General features: G+C 41.7%; 1 protein-coding gene across 4 annotated transcripts in view; it reads left to right on the plus strand.

Annotated features, from left to right (window-relative positions):
- ITGA2B (integrin subunit alpha 2b) overlaps window positions 1-13,682 on the plus strand; it is a 62,512-nt gene that overhangs the window by 16,114 nt on the left and 32,716 nt on the right. For all 4 annotated transcript variants that reach the window (XR_009155155.1, XM_058183848.1, XM_058183847.1 and 1 more), the window contains exons 2-7: window positions 291-421; window positions 1,954-2,051; window positions 4,266-4,425; window positions 6,131-6,180; window positions 7,235-7,280; window positions 8,595-8,729. Coding sequence is in view for 3 of the 4 variants with exons in the window: in XM_058183847.1 (XP_058039830.1) it covers window positions 291-421; window positions 1,954-2,051; window positions 4,266-4,425; window positions 6,131-6,180; window positions 7,235-7,280; window positions 8,595-8,729 (620 nt within the window). In the remaining variant the exon portion in view is untranslated. The remainder of the gene's footprint in view (window positions 1-290; window positions 422-1,953; window positions 2,052-4,265; window positions 4,426-6,130; window positions 6,181-7,234; window positions 7,281-8,594; window positions 8,730-13,682) is intronic.

Consider the following 13,682-nt stretch of genomic DNA (forward strand, 5'->3'; position numbering starts at 1 on the left):
GGGCGGTATAAAAATCAAATAAATAAATAAATAAATAAATAAATAAATAAATAAATAAATGTCCAAATACATCTTAACAACGGAATCTTTTAAATGAATGATATAATCCTCGATTAGTCTTTTTCTTCAGGAAAATTCATTGCAAACTTAACAAAAGTTTAATGTAGTATAACATCCAAAGTATAATAGAATCCCTCCAGATGTCACAAAAATCCATTCAGATTTTTGGTCTTCTCATAATAAATAGTCCTGTCTACCTAGATACAACCCCTCTTTCTTTTCCCCTCTAGCATGAATGTAGTCGTGGGGGCACCTCGGGCCAACACATCGCAGCCTGGTGTGATAGAAGCAGGTGCAGTGTATTTGTGCCCCTGGAAACCTAATGGTAGTAACTGCATCCCTATTGAGTTTGATACTAAAGGTGAGTGGCTTTCCACAATCTGGTCATAAAGCTATTACGAGCAATTGCTACTATCATCAGGAAATGGGAAGGTGGAGGAGGAAACCATTTGAAAGCTTTTGGGGTAACTAACTGTTATGAGGAATGAATCAGAGGTGGGTTTCAGCTAGTTCTGACCAGTAGTGAAGAGAACCGATAGCGAAAATTTTTAATAGTTCGGAGAATTGGTAGTAAAAATTCTGACTGGCCCCATCCCCATCTATTCTCTGCCTCCTGAGTCCCAGCTGATTGGGAGAAAATGGGGATTTTGCAGTAACCTTCCCCTGGAGTGGGGTAGGAATGGAGATTTTACAGTATCCTCCCCTTGCCACACCCACCAAGCCATGCCATGCCCACCAAACCACACCCACAGAACCAGTAATAAAAAATTTTGAAACCCACCACTGGAATGAATGAATACCATCCTACCTTTTCTTACTCATGTGGCCTGAGATTCTATGTGGCCTTTGCTCTAATTTTAAAAACCATGTCCAAATGTTCAGTTCACCTGTAGCTTCACTATCTTGATGGCCAAAAGGGAGCAAGAAGAAGTGTAAGAAAGTATTTTGGTGACAGAGAAGAGAGAAAGAGATAATAGAGGCAGGATAGGGAAGATGCAGAAGAGATGAGAGAAAAGAGAGAGTCCTACTCATTTTCACTAATATTGATTATGCTCAGTGCCAGCATACTGATCCACAAAAGATTAGGAAATGTAATTTTAGCTACAGTAGTACAAGATCAATAGTAGTAACTATGAGAGGGATCTTGGAGTCCTAGTGGACAACCATTTAGATATGAGCCAACAGTGTGCAGCAGCTGCCAAAAAAGCCAACACAGTTCTGGGCTGCATAAACAGAGGGATAGAATCAAGATCATGTGAAGTGTTAATACCACTTTATAATGCCTTGGTAAGGCCACACTTGGAATATTGCATCCAGTTTTGGTCGCCACGATGTAAAAAAGATGTTGAGATTCTAGAAAGAGTGCAGAGAAGAGCAACAAAGATGATTAGGGGATTGGAGGCTAAAACATATGAAGAACAGTTGCAGGAACTCGGTATGCCTAGTTTAATGAAAAGAAAGACTAGGGGAGACATGATAGCGGTGTTCCAATATCTCAGGGGTTGCCACAAAGAAGAGGGAGTCAAACTATTCTCCAAAGCACCTGAGAGTAGAACAAGAAGCAATGGGTGGAAACTAATCAAGGAGAGAAGCAACTTAGAACTAAGGAGAAATTTCCTGATAGTTAGAACAATTAATGAGTGGAACAACTTGCCTGCAGAAGTTGTGAATGCTCCAACACTGGAAATTTTTAAGAAAATGTTGGATAGCCATTTGTCTGAAATGGTGTAGGGTTTCCTGCCTGGGCAGGGGGTTGGACTAGAAGACCTTCAAGGTCCCTTCCAACTCTGTTATTATGTTATGTTACAGGAATTATTTGGGGGCAGGCTAATGTTTACTGCATTTATCTTCTTTAATTGTTTGTATTTCATCCATGCCACTATTGCTACCCAGGTGATCAAATGGCAAAACTTGGCCTCATTACTGTGAAAACCTTCAAGTCTAAACAGTGGTTTGGAGCATCTGTAAACACCTGGAAACAAAGTATCATGGTGGGTACTGGTTTCTGATTCTATCCAAAAAACTCCAAAATTGATGAAATACTATTTAACAAAAGCATTTAGCCAAATAATTTCAGATTTAATTTTGAAAGACCACTTTGAAAATATTGCCCCTCAGTTTTAAAAAATATGAAGTGCCTTATAAGGACCAAAATCAATTAAAAATAAAAATAAATTGCTAACAATAAATTATAATAACATTCCCACGGAATCTTGGGAGTTTGATAAAGAATCAGGTTCATTGGAATTGCTTTGCTTCTCTAGTGATTACTTTGAAACATTAAATTAAGGCTGTATTTGTATAATTTTCTGCATCTCTGGTTCATTTTCAAGAGGCATGCTAAAAGAAATCCTCCAATGAAGTTTTGTACGAGTGCTGCTGGCTCCACATTCTAATTGTGACCCACATTCATTTGTATATTCCTAGTTTTTTAACCAGAAGTGAGAAATTGTTTTTCTTTGATCTACAGAAAGACAGGGAAGGTGTGGTCCTCTGGATGCTTTTGAATTTCAAATACCCTTTCCCTAAAAAATAAGACCTGTCCTGAAAATAAGCCCTTGCATGTTTTTATGTGTGTGCCTAATATAAGCCCCCCAAAATAAGCCCTACTTAAGAGCCTGTGCAGCCCCCTGGTCACCCATTCCATCTGGTTGCTTGCTGTGCCATGGCCAGAAAGCAAGGTGGGATGATGGTAGAGCTGCCCATGCGCCCCACAATGGCTTACCTCAGGGCCCACGCAGCCAGGCCATCGACGCTCTGACACCTGCCTCGCAGCAGTAGCACCAACCGCCATGTGCAACAGGAACCCAAGTGGTCACCAGCCCACTTCTGCTTGCTCACGACTGCAATGGAGCAGGAGGCCGAGCAGTGTGTTGGTGCAATGGCCACGAGGTGAGGCAGGTGTCGGTGCATGTTCTGTTGCAGTCCTGAGCAAGCAGAAGAAATGGGCTGGCAGCCATGCAGGGTCCTGCTGGATGGGGCTGCTGTGAATTGAGGTAGGTGTTAGGGCATGGGTGGACTCGCGGCAGGTCCTGAGGTAAGCCAGTGTGGGGTGCATGGAGCATCTCCACCTGCCTTGCCTCATGGCCACACTACAAGCACTGGTGTGTTGCGCAGCATCCTACTCTGTTGCAGCCATGAGCAAGCAGAAGAAGTGGGCTGTTAGCCACATGAGGTCCTGCTGGATGGGGCTGCTGGTCCAGTGGCCACAATGTGAGGTGGGTAGACTGGCTATGGGTGTCCTGAGGTAAGTCAGTGCTGGGCACATGGGGCAGCTCCACCTGCCTTGTCTCATGGTCACAACACGAGCCCCAGTGCATCGCTCTACTTTATCTCCTGCTCTATTGCAGCTGTGAGCAAGCAGAAGTGGGCCAGCAGCCTTTGTGGGGTCCTGTTGGACAGGGATGTTGGTGCAGTGGCCTTGAGGCAAGGCAGGTATTGGGACATGGGTGGACTGGCTGCACAGACCCTGAGGTAAACTGGGGCAGGAGGCAACTCCATCCCCTGGGCTGCCTCACAGCGGCAGCACTGGCAAGCCGCACAGCCTCCTGTCCCACCGCAAGCAAACAGAAAAAGTGGGTCTCCCACACATGCGGCGGGGGGGGGGGAAATAAGTCACACACACCCTGAAAATAAGCCCTAGTGCTTATTTTGGGACCCAAAAGAAAAAAAAGACCCGATCTTGTTTTCGGGGAAACAGGGGTACTTTCAGCTCCAGCCAACAACGTCAATGAGAGGTGACAGGAGCTGAAGTGAAAATCTGGAGAGCTATTATCTATTGTCTATTATAACAAAGCTCTCTAACGTCAAAGAAGAATGAAGGGAAAGAACGTTAGATAAATAGTCTGGCCACTGGTCTTGTCGCCACTCTCCATATGTTTTACCTCCTTTATAGCTACAGGAAAGTATAGATAATCTAGATTTTACAATAAGAGGTCCGTGTAGCTCTGGGTGTGCAAGTATGTAATAGAGTCTTAAACGTAGGTGGGATCTTCTGTCCCTCTACTACAAATGATGGGTCTTTTAGGGAATATTGAATGACAAGTCTGATTTTGGCTTGACAAAATGCTCAGTTGTTAGTTTGACCCTTTTGCTGATTTGCTTGAAATTATTTTGTTTGGCCACATTTATTCCACAACCGGCTGATTGTGTCTCACTGATTGTTAGTGCTACAACATCCCTTTTCCCTCCTTTCAAACTGTCAGGCTTGTGCCCCACTGCAACACTGGAATGCCATAGAGGAAAAGGATGAGGCCACTAAAACTCCAGTGGGCAGCTGTTTCTTGGCCACAAGTGACCGTCAGAAATTCTCTGAATACTCTCCATGCCGTCAGATCCAAATGCACTCTGTTTACAATTCAAGTGGTGAGTATTGTATGCATATGGTGAGGAAAAGAGGAAGGTGAGCTATCTAAAGGAAGATGCCATTCCTAAAACCTTCCATGGCCTAGTGACCTGCTGGGACTACAGCCAATCAACAGGTTGTGAAGATGCCTTAAGGGAATCTTCTTGGCTTTTCAGCCCCAAATTACTTCATGCCTGGTTATGCTTAGTAGTGCTGTGCTATAAAAGTAAATAATTCACAAAAGGACTGTCTGAATTGTATCACATAAGCCTTCTTAGAGATACTGATGATACTCATCGATAAGATGAGAATTTTAAGTGCCAAAATTGGGCTTGGATTACCCAGAGGGGGGCTTTTCTGTGAGTGAGTATATACATTAGGTTTTTCTCTCAGCATTTTTAAAGTACACATGTATCCTGTAGATAAAGTACCCAGTATATGCAGATAAACCCATTCTATAAGAAGCAGGCTCTCCAAATTTTAATCAAAATAACATGAAAAATCACCATCCTCAGAAAAGTGCATTTTTCATAACATTTTAGTTTAAAAGATTACAGCTCATTTTTAGTGTGTATTTTCTGAGGGAAACACAATAGAGTTAAGCCTTGCTTTGAAGTCTATGGGTCTTATTTGCTGATGTGCAGAGCCGTTTATGATTATGACCACTCAAACATGAGAAGAAAAATGCATTCTACACATGCCAAGTAGCACCCTTGCATGCTTGAGAGTTGCATCCTGATCTTCAAAATAGGAAAGTCCCATTTGGGTTGGGAAAGCAAGCACAAAATCCCAGCAGGTGGGAGACATAAATACTTAAGACCAAGCAGGGATAGGATCTTGAGGCAGGGAAAATAAATGCTTTTCTAGGTGGTATCACCCATCATTGGGACAGCAAAATTGTGACAGCAGCAGGCTTTATTCTGCCAGCATTAAATGATTATGTGACCAACACAATACAGGTAATCTTTGATTTACAACCATAATTGAATCCAAAATTTCTGTTGCTATGCAAGAGAGTTATTAAGTTTTACCCCATTTTATGACCTTTCTTGCTATAGTTGTTAAGTGAATCACTGCAGTTGCTAAATTAATAACATGGTTGTTAGGTGAATCTGACTTCCACAGTGACTTTGCTTGTCAGAAACTCATAAAAGGTGATCACATGAACACAGGACATTGCAACCATCATAAATGCATGCTGGTTGCCAAGCATCCAAATTTTGCTCTCGTGAAAAATGCTTATGTGATGCTGCAACAGTGGTAAGCATGAAAAATGGTCATAAGTTATTTTTTTCGATGTTGTTGCAATTTTGAACAGTAACTAAATGAATGATTTTAAGCTGAAGACTATCTGTACTACAAAATAGGGATTTATCCAGGACATGCATGTTTTATCCTTTGCATATTTTGACCAGCTGCTATGAAGGTTACAATTCTGCCTGCAGAAATGGCCTGGTCTGTTACAGGAAGATTATCAATATTTACTGAGATTATCAACATATATAAATGAAACAGGGTTAGGGTTAAGTCCCTAAGATAACTAGAGCACTAAAATTCTGAAGAGGGAAAAAATGAAATCTGTCCTTGGCGGTTGATGCACCAATTGCCTATGCTGCTAACGGAATGGGTAAGCTTGAAAAATGGGGAAGAGCTTTGGGATCCCTCCTTAGGAAGGCTCTCTAATGTCGCATGATTTTTGAACTTCTCATCTGTTTATTTCATCAGGAAATGACAAGCGTTACTGTGAAATTGGATTCAGCTTCACTATCTCTCAGGTGAGCTTTGCAGGAGAAAAATTCAATGGGCAGGATACAACCATTCTGCAAACTCCCAAGTGGCTGACTATCATGGTTACCCCTAGAAAAAACTCCAGGAGAAAATACTGATGGAATTGTCTATAACTTTTTACAAACTTAAATGCTTCTTGTGATAATCTGGTAATCTGGGGAGGCAAGACTTGTATTCAGTTGATTGTAAAGTAAAAATGCTTTTATATGTATGCCAGCCTCTTGAAGACGTTGATAGGGCGATGACAATGAAAATTGATTTTCCTAGCAATGAGGTGTGCACCCTTTAGTCTTCCTGGTGGTTAAGGGAATAGAAATTGGGAGAACGTGTGCCATCACACAAACAATGTGATTTAGTGTAAGTATATGACTTTTAGCCTTGGCTGCCATATGACTCAGTGATCATGTGAACAAGCATGCCAGACAATGGGAGCTTCTACAATACTAATTTTGTTATCATTAGCAGATTCAAGATCGTTCTGAAGAAAGCTATCTGTAAAGAGATAGTACAGCAGGTATTTCTCCAGTGACATATAGCCAGTTTACACCAATTATCTACCCACTAAAAGCTGAAAACACTGACAGTAGACATGAATCTTTCTTGCAAAGACCTGAACAGGCAGGCAGAAAGAAACAGGCATATAAAGGCTAGGTTGATTCACTAGTGCTAACATATGTTTTGTTGTTGTATAAACCATAATAGTTCTTGCACTCAGGAATGAAGGCGAATTTATGTGTCCAATCTGGGGTAGTCGGTCACTGGGACCAGAGATTTAATAAACCTAAATCTCTAGTCCTGGTGGCTGATCCAGAATGGATCCTGTTCTTACATTCAGACATTATGCTATGGTTTATATGCTGTAATGATTAAATCATAATCCAACCATGTCTTTTTTATACTCCTTTTTGCAAAATTCAGGAAGATAATCAGCAAAAACTGATTGTGAAATAGACATATTCTGGCTTCTTGGGTATTTCTACTACTCTCTGGCTGACTTGGGCTATACTTCCCCCCCCCCTTTTTTTTGTCTTCTTCCCACAGTCTGGTAGGCTGATGCTTGGTGCACCAGGTGGATATTACTTCACAGGTAAATGTATCAACTGTTGTGTACATCAGGAAACCTGTTGTCCTCAAAATATTATGTCCTGTTCTTGTTAATCATTTCAATCCTTTATTTCAGATCTTGAGAAGTTGCCAAAAAGAGCAATAAAAATAGATAATGAATTGAAGCAGTACCCTCTGTGAAGAAAAGTTGTACCTTGGTCTGTTTAGTTTAAGGGGAAAAACAAGTACTAATACAATATACAGTGTGATGTTTTATTTGCTCAGCCTTAATCTTACTGTAGACATAAAGCTAAACCTATTAAATTAGAAAATGGGAAGGACAGGCAGGAGGAATAATTCCTTCATGCTTTATGGGAGGGGAGCTAAATAGACATCTATAGACATCTAATTTGAACAGCATTTGTGGATGATGATACCGTAGTAGCTATATTACCATAATCACCCAGTATCAGATTCGCTTAATAATCACATGATTCATTGGCAAAAAAAGGTTATAACATAAAACTCAACTCACTTAACAACTGCCTTGCTTAACAATGGAAATTTTGCTCTCAACTTGTGGTCATAAGTTGAGGACTACCTGTTAGCTAGTTTCTGGAGGAGGCTGGGTCTAATTGTACTTACCCATTGAGTACAACTACTCAATTATACCCATTGTACTAATTGTGTTTGTAGATATCTGCAGGAATCTTATGGCTATCATGGGAATAAAATGCTAAACTAAAAAGGCTTTTTGTTCAATTCCATCATGATATAAGAGCCATGGTGGCACAGTGGTTGGAATGCAGTACTGCAGGCTAACTCACTGCTCACTCCAGGTGTCTATAGAGATTCTCAGTCATCCAGGTTATGATTGTCCCAAAGGTGCTTTTTCAAGAGGCAACTGGACTTTCTGAAGAAGCTTCTTGGATGAGAAGCAAAATGTCTTCAAAGAAAAACCAGAAAGTGCAATTGCCTATTGAAAAAGCATCTTTGGGATGCTCACTCCAGGAATTCAATTCTGTGCAACTCAAGGTTGACTCCATTTTTCTGAGGTCAGTAAAATGAGGACCCAGATTGTTGGGGGAAATACGCCGACTCTGTAAACCACTTAGAGAGGACTGTGAAGTGGTATATAAGTCTAAGTGCTACTACTATTGATGTAATGAGGTCAGAAACAGGAAAGGAAATATATATGGCTGGGAATTTCTGGGAATTGAAGTCCACACATTTTAAAGCTGCTCAGGTTGAGAAATACTTATGTAGTTGTTCTGGAGCTGCAATCTCCCATCTAGCAGTTTGTCCAATTAGAATCCTGCTGCCATTATAGAGAAATGTGTCACTTGTCTTCTTTTAGGTTTGTTCTATTCAGTTGCCCTGTCAGAGGTTGAAGCAAAATATCCTCATTCATCTTCTGCTTTGTTGTGGTATGTGAGTTCAGAACTGGTAACAGAGGATTATACAATGAAGAAATATGAGGATGGATACCGGGGTGAGTTGACATTCTTTTCTTTCAGCAGACTCTGGGTGCATACAGAAGGTCAAGGTGACATGTACCAGAGGAGTTTAGGAGTTGGGCCCAAAGTACTTAGCAAATGTTCCTCTTTTTTTGAGTCACCTTTTTCCTTTGTGCTTGATGGCCAAACCATGAATTGGTCCAGTCAAATGCTGAAATTGTTTTTCTCTGGTGCAAAGTAGCCAATTATCACACCATGCAGGAAATTGCAACCTGTTTGTTCTGTATAGCACAAGGAAGTGTGCTCTTGGGACTACATCACAAATCAAGAGACACTCCCCCAATACACAAATTAGAATAGTTTTTGTACACTTTTGGAAAACAAAAGTACATGCTCATTAGCAAACCAGGGGCAACAAGCAACAAAATATTCACGCCCCTGGTGGAGGAGGGTCCTCCCAGAAGATGGGTTCCTTAGTCAAACATTATAGCCCTCAGTCTTTTGTCCCTAACTGATAAGGCTGATAATGAAGTATGCAAAACTTTCTAGCTACTTTATCTGGAACAGGAAAAGGACTTTAGCCCTGAACCAAACTGCTGCTTTGAGTTTCTTGATCAGGCTATCAGGTAGCCTCCCAGCTTTAGGATAAGAGGGTGAGGCCCAAGAATGAGAGGCCCCAAAGATTGAAACATGGAAAGTTTTCAACAAAATGGGATTTCTCTGGCTAAAACTAGCGATACTAGTTCTTCTTGCTCCTTGCTGATATGCCAAAAGTGAACCATCAACCACTTTCATACTAGAAGTGGCCTTTGACCTAAACCAGGGGTGTCTGTATGGAGGAAGGGTTAAAAAAAAAGTCAAGATGATAGGCATGATTGCAACTGAAGGCCTGCAGAGGCATTTACACAAAAGGGTGGCTGTTCAATTGCATAGTCAATTGACTGCCATGGACATTTCTGTTCAAACAGCTGCTACAAGGGATCAGCTCAACTATGTGCCAAATCCATTTCCTTGTGGCTGGCTGAGAAAAGAGAGAAAGAGACAAAATGAGGGAGCAAAAGAGAGAGAAGCCTGCCTACCCACCCACCTGCCTACCTACCTACCTACCTATTTTTGACCCTGATCTTCCTTGACATGCCACAACTGTTGTTTATAAAAATAATATTTATTAAATTTCCAAAAGTTAAAATACACAATACCAAAAGAAGCACAATACACACACACACACACAAAATAAAACACACAAAGACAAACGCGTCAAAATTTCATTCCCCATAACAGCTTTTCCTACATCGGCATCTCTTATCCTATTTAACCTCTATATATTGATTCTACTTTTAACCACAACTGTTGTTAAATGAGCGTAATTTTTTTTACTAAACAGCAATTACTGTTCCCTTTTATAATAATTTCCTATACCCTGCCTTTCCTAGGCCTAACTTTTCAACTATTATTCCCTCCTGAGAAATTATCTTTCTTTAGCTTCAGAAATATATCATATGCTGCCTGTATATTATTTTCAGCTTCTGAAACATCTTGCCCCCCCCTCCCCCAATATGAGGTTGGCCCCAACCCTCCTCCTGTCTTTTCATAAACGCCTAAAGATTGGCTTTGCCAGTCGGCTTGGGGCCCCAGTGAGGAAACAGCGAAATAGAAGTGGTTGATTGAGTAATAACAGATCCCACTCCCCCCACCCCGGCTCAGCCCCAGCCCTCCCCAAGTGTCTTTGGTTTTAAGGTTTGTTTTTTAACTTTTTATGTTTTAGCTTGGATGTAACTGTAAGCCACCCAGAGCTACCCTATGGTAAGATGGGCGGCTAATAAATTTTATGAATAAATAAGGATCTTTAACATTATCCATTCACTCAGAAGCATTATTCCTCCCCTGTTTTGTGGCATAGCCCAGGGAAGTTTAGTATGACAGCTGAAATACTCTGGATGGAGAATTCTGTGCGCAAGATCACATTGTTGATGTCTGCTTTTGTTTGGATGAATGCATGCTGTAGGTGAGAGACAATTTGGTTAAGGCCTCAGCTAGAAACCAGGAAGCCTTGAGGTTCTAGTCCCGTCTTGGGCACAAAGCAAGCTGGGTAAATTACCTTGGGATAGTTACCTTCTCTCAGCTCCAGGAAAGAGGCAAAGACAAGCCACTTCTGAAAAACCTGGCTAAGAAAATTGCAGGGATTAGTCCAGGCAGTCTCCAATAATTTGACACAATAGAACAAAAGAAAAAGAAAGTTATAGGTATGCCTTAAGCCAGTGGTTCCCAACTAATCCAGCTTAGCGAACTAGCAGGGACGGGGGTAGGAGATGGTTTTGTGTGAGTGGCAGGCATGTACATGAGCATATGCAACTCAATACGTGCAAACCGTGGGTGCCCGTGGCCGCCATTTGCACAAATGGAGCTGCATGCACGAACATGAGTACCTGGCACTTGTGTGAAAATGGAGGTGTGCATGCACGCTCACCTGCCACTTGTGCAGCCAAATGGGCAGCGGCCTGATAGTGGGCTTCAGCCCAAGGGTTTGGCTCCTGCCTTAAGCAAAAGACAGTTCTCAGCTGGAGCATGCTATGCCATGCTAAAATTGTGGAATGTGGAGCCCACGTTCAGATAAAGGCTATGTAGAAAAACATACTGAGGTGTGCAGAATAAAAATTACCTGATACCTAGATGTTCAAACCTGTCCAAAATGATTACAATGCTTGCCCACAGGAGCGTTGTCTTCCTGTTTGATTCCCTAAGGATTATTCTGATTGTCTTGTCCTAGGATTAAGGAAACAGATACTTCATGTCCAAGTGAGTTGTCCACAAATTACCCAATCTTTCCTTCCATGCAGGTTACTCTGTGGCTTTGGGGGAGTTTAATGAAGACTCAACATCACAAGGTAAATGAAGTTTATTTTTCCTCTGGAATGGAGTAGGTTGGGGTCAACAGAGTTAGGAAGAGATCTGCTTCCTGGCTATTTTGTTCTTTAGTGAACTTTATGATCTTTTTGGCAGGAATTTAAAATGAATATTTTAATGTTCACATCAATTGCTTCCAATCGCATTAGCCAAGAATACCCAGATTTTCAGGAGTATCTGTTTCATATCTGATTAAGATGTCTAAGCCTCTCTAATCTTAGTACTCCCCACCCCGGCTCAGCCCCAGCCCTCCCAAGTGTCTTTGGTTTTAAGGTTTGTTTTTAACTTTTATGTTTTAACTAAGATATAACCGTAAGCCACCCAGAGCTACCCAATAGTAAGATGGGCGGCTAATAAATTTTATGAATAAATAAGGATCTTTAACATTATCCATTCATTCAGAAGCATTATTCCTCCTGAGAAATTATCTTTCTTTAGCTTCAGAAATATATCATATGCTGCCTGTATATTATTTTCAGCTTCTGAAACATCTTGCCCCCTCCCCAATATGAGGTTGGCCCCAACCTCCTCCTGTCTTTTCATAAACGCCTAAAGATTGGCTTTGCCAGTCGGCTTGGGGCCCCAGTGAGGAAACAGCGAAATAGAAGTGGTTGATTGAGTAATAACAGATCCCTCCCCCACCCCGGCTCAGCCCCAGCCCTCCCAAGTGTCTTTGGTTTTAAGATTTGATTTAACATTTTTTGTTTTAACTAAGATATAACCGTAAGCCACCCAGAGCTACCCAATAGTAAGATGAGCTAATAAATTTTATGAATAAATAAGGATCTTTAACATTATCCATTCATTCAGAAGCATTATTCCCTCCTGAGAAATTATCTTTCTTTAGCTTCAGAAATATATCATATGCTGCCTGTATATTATTTTCAGCTTCTGAAACATCTTGCCCCCCCCTCCCCCAATATGAGGTTGGCCCCAACCCTCCTCCTGTCTTTTCATAAACGCCTAAAGATTGGCTTTGCCAGTCGGCTTGGGGCCCCAGTGAGGAAACAGCGAAATAGAAGTGGTTGATTGAGTAATAACAGATCCCACTCCCCCCACCCCGGCTCAGCCCCAGCCCTCCCCAAGTGTCTTTGGTTTTAAGGTTTGTTTTTTAACTTTTTATGTTTTAGCTTGGATGTAACTGTAAGCCACCCAGAGCTACCCTATGGTAAGATGGGCGGCTAATAAATTTTATGAATAAATAAGGATCTTTAACATTATCCATTCATTCAGAAGCATTATTCCTCCCCTGTTTTGTGGCATAGCCCAGGGAAGTTTAGTATGACAGCTGAAATACTCTGGATGGAGAATTCTGTGCGCAAGATCACATTGTTGATGTCTGCTTTTGTTTGGATGAATGCATGCTGTAGGTGAGAGACAATTTGGTTAAGGCCTCAGCTAGAAACCAGGAAGCCTTGAGGTTCTAGTCCCGTCTTGGGCACAAAGCAAGCTGGGTAAATTACCTTGGGATAGTTACCTTCTCTCAGCTCCAGGAAGGAGGCAAAGACAAGCCACTTCTGAAAAACCTGGCTAAGAAAATTGCAGGGATTAGTCCAGGCAGTCTCCAATAATTTGACACAATAGAACAAAAGAAAAAAAAAGTTATAGGTATGCCTTAAGCCAATGGTTCCCAACTAATCCAGCTTAGCGAACTAGCAGGGACGGGGGTAGGAGATGGTTTTGTGTGAGTGGCAGGCATGTACATGAGCATATGCAACTCAATACGTGCAAACCATGGGTGCCTGTGGCCGCCATTTGCACAAATGGAGCTGCATGCACGAACATGAGTACCTGGCACTTGTGTGAAAATGGAGGTGTGCATGCACGCTCACCTGCCACTTGTGCAGCCAAATGGGCAGCGGCCTGATAGTGGGCTTCAGCCCAAGGGTTTGGCTCCTGCCTTAAGCAAAAGACAGTTCTCAGCTGGAGCATGCTATGCCATGCTAAAATTGTGGAATGTGGAGCCCACGTTCAGATAAAGGCTATGTAGAAAAACATACTGAGGTGTGCAGAATAAAAATTACCTGATACCTAGATGTTCAAACCTGTCCAAAATGACTTACAATGCTTGCCCACAGGAGCGT

Source organism: Ahaetulla prasina, chromosome 4 (assembly GCF_028640845.1).
Source record: "Ahaetulla prasina isolate Xishuangbanna chromosome 4, ASM2864084v1, whole genome shotgun sequence".
NCBI lineage: Eukaryota > Metazoa > Chordata > Lepidosauria > Squamata > Colubridae > Ahaetulla > Ahaetulla prasina.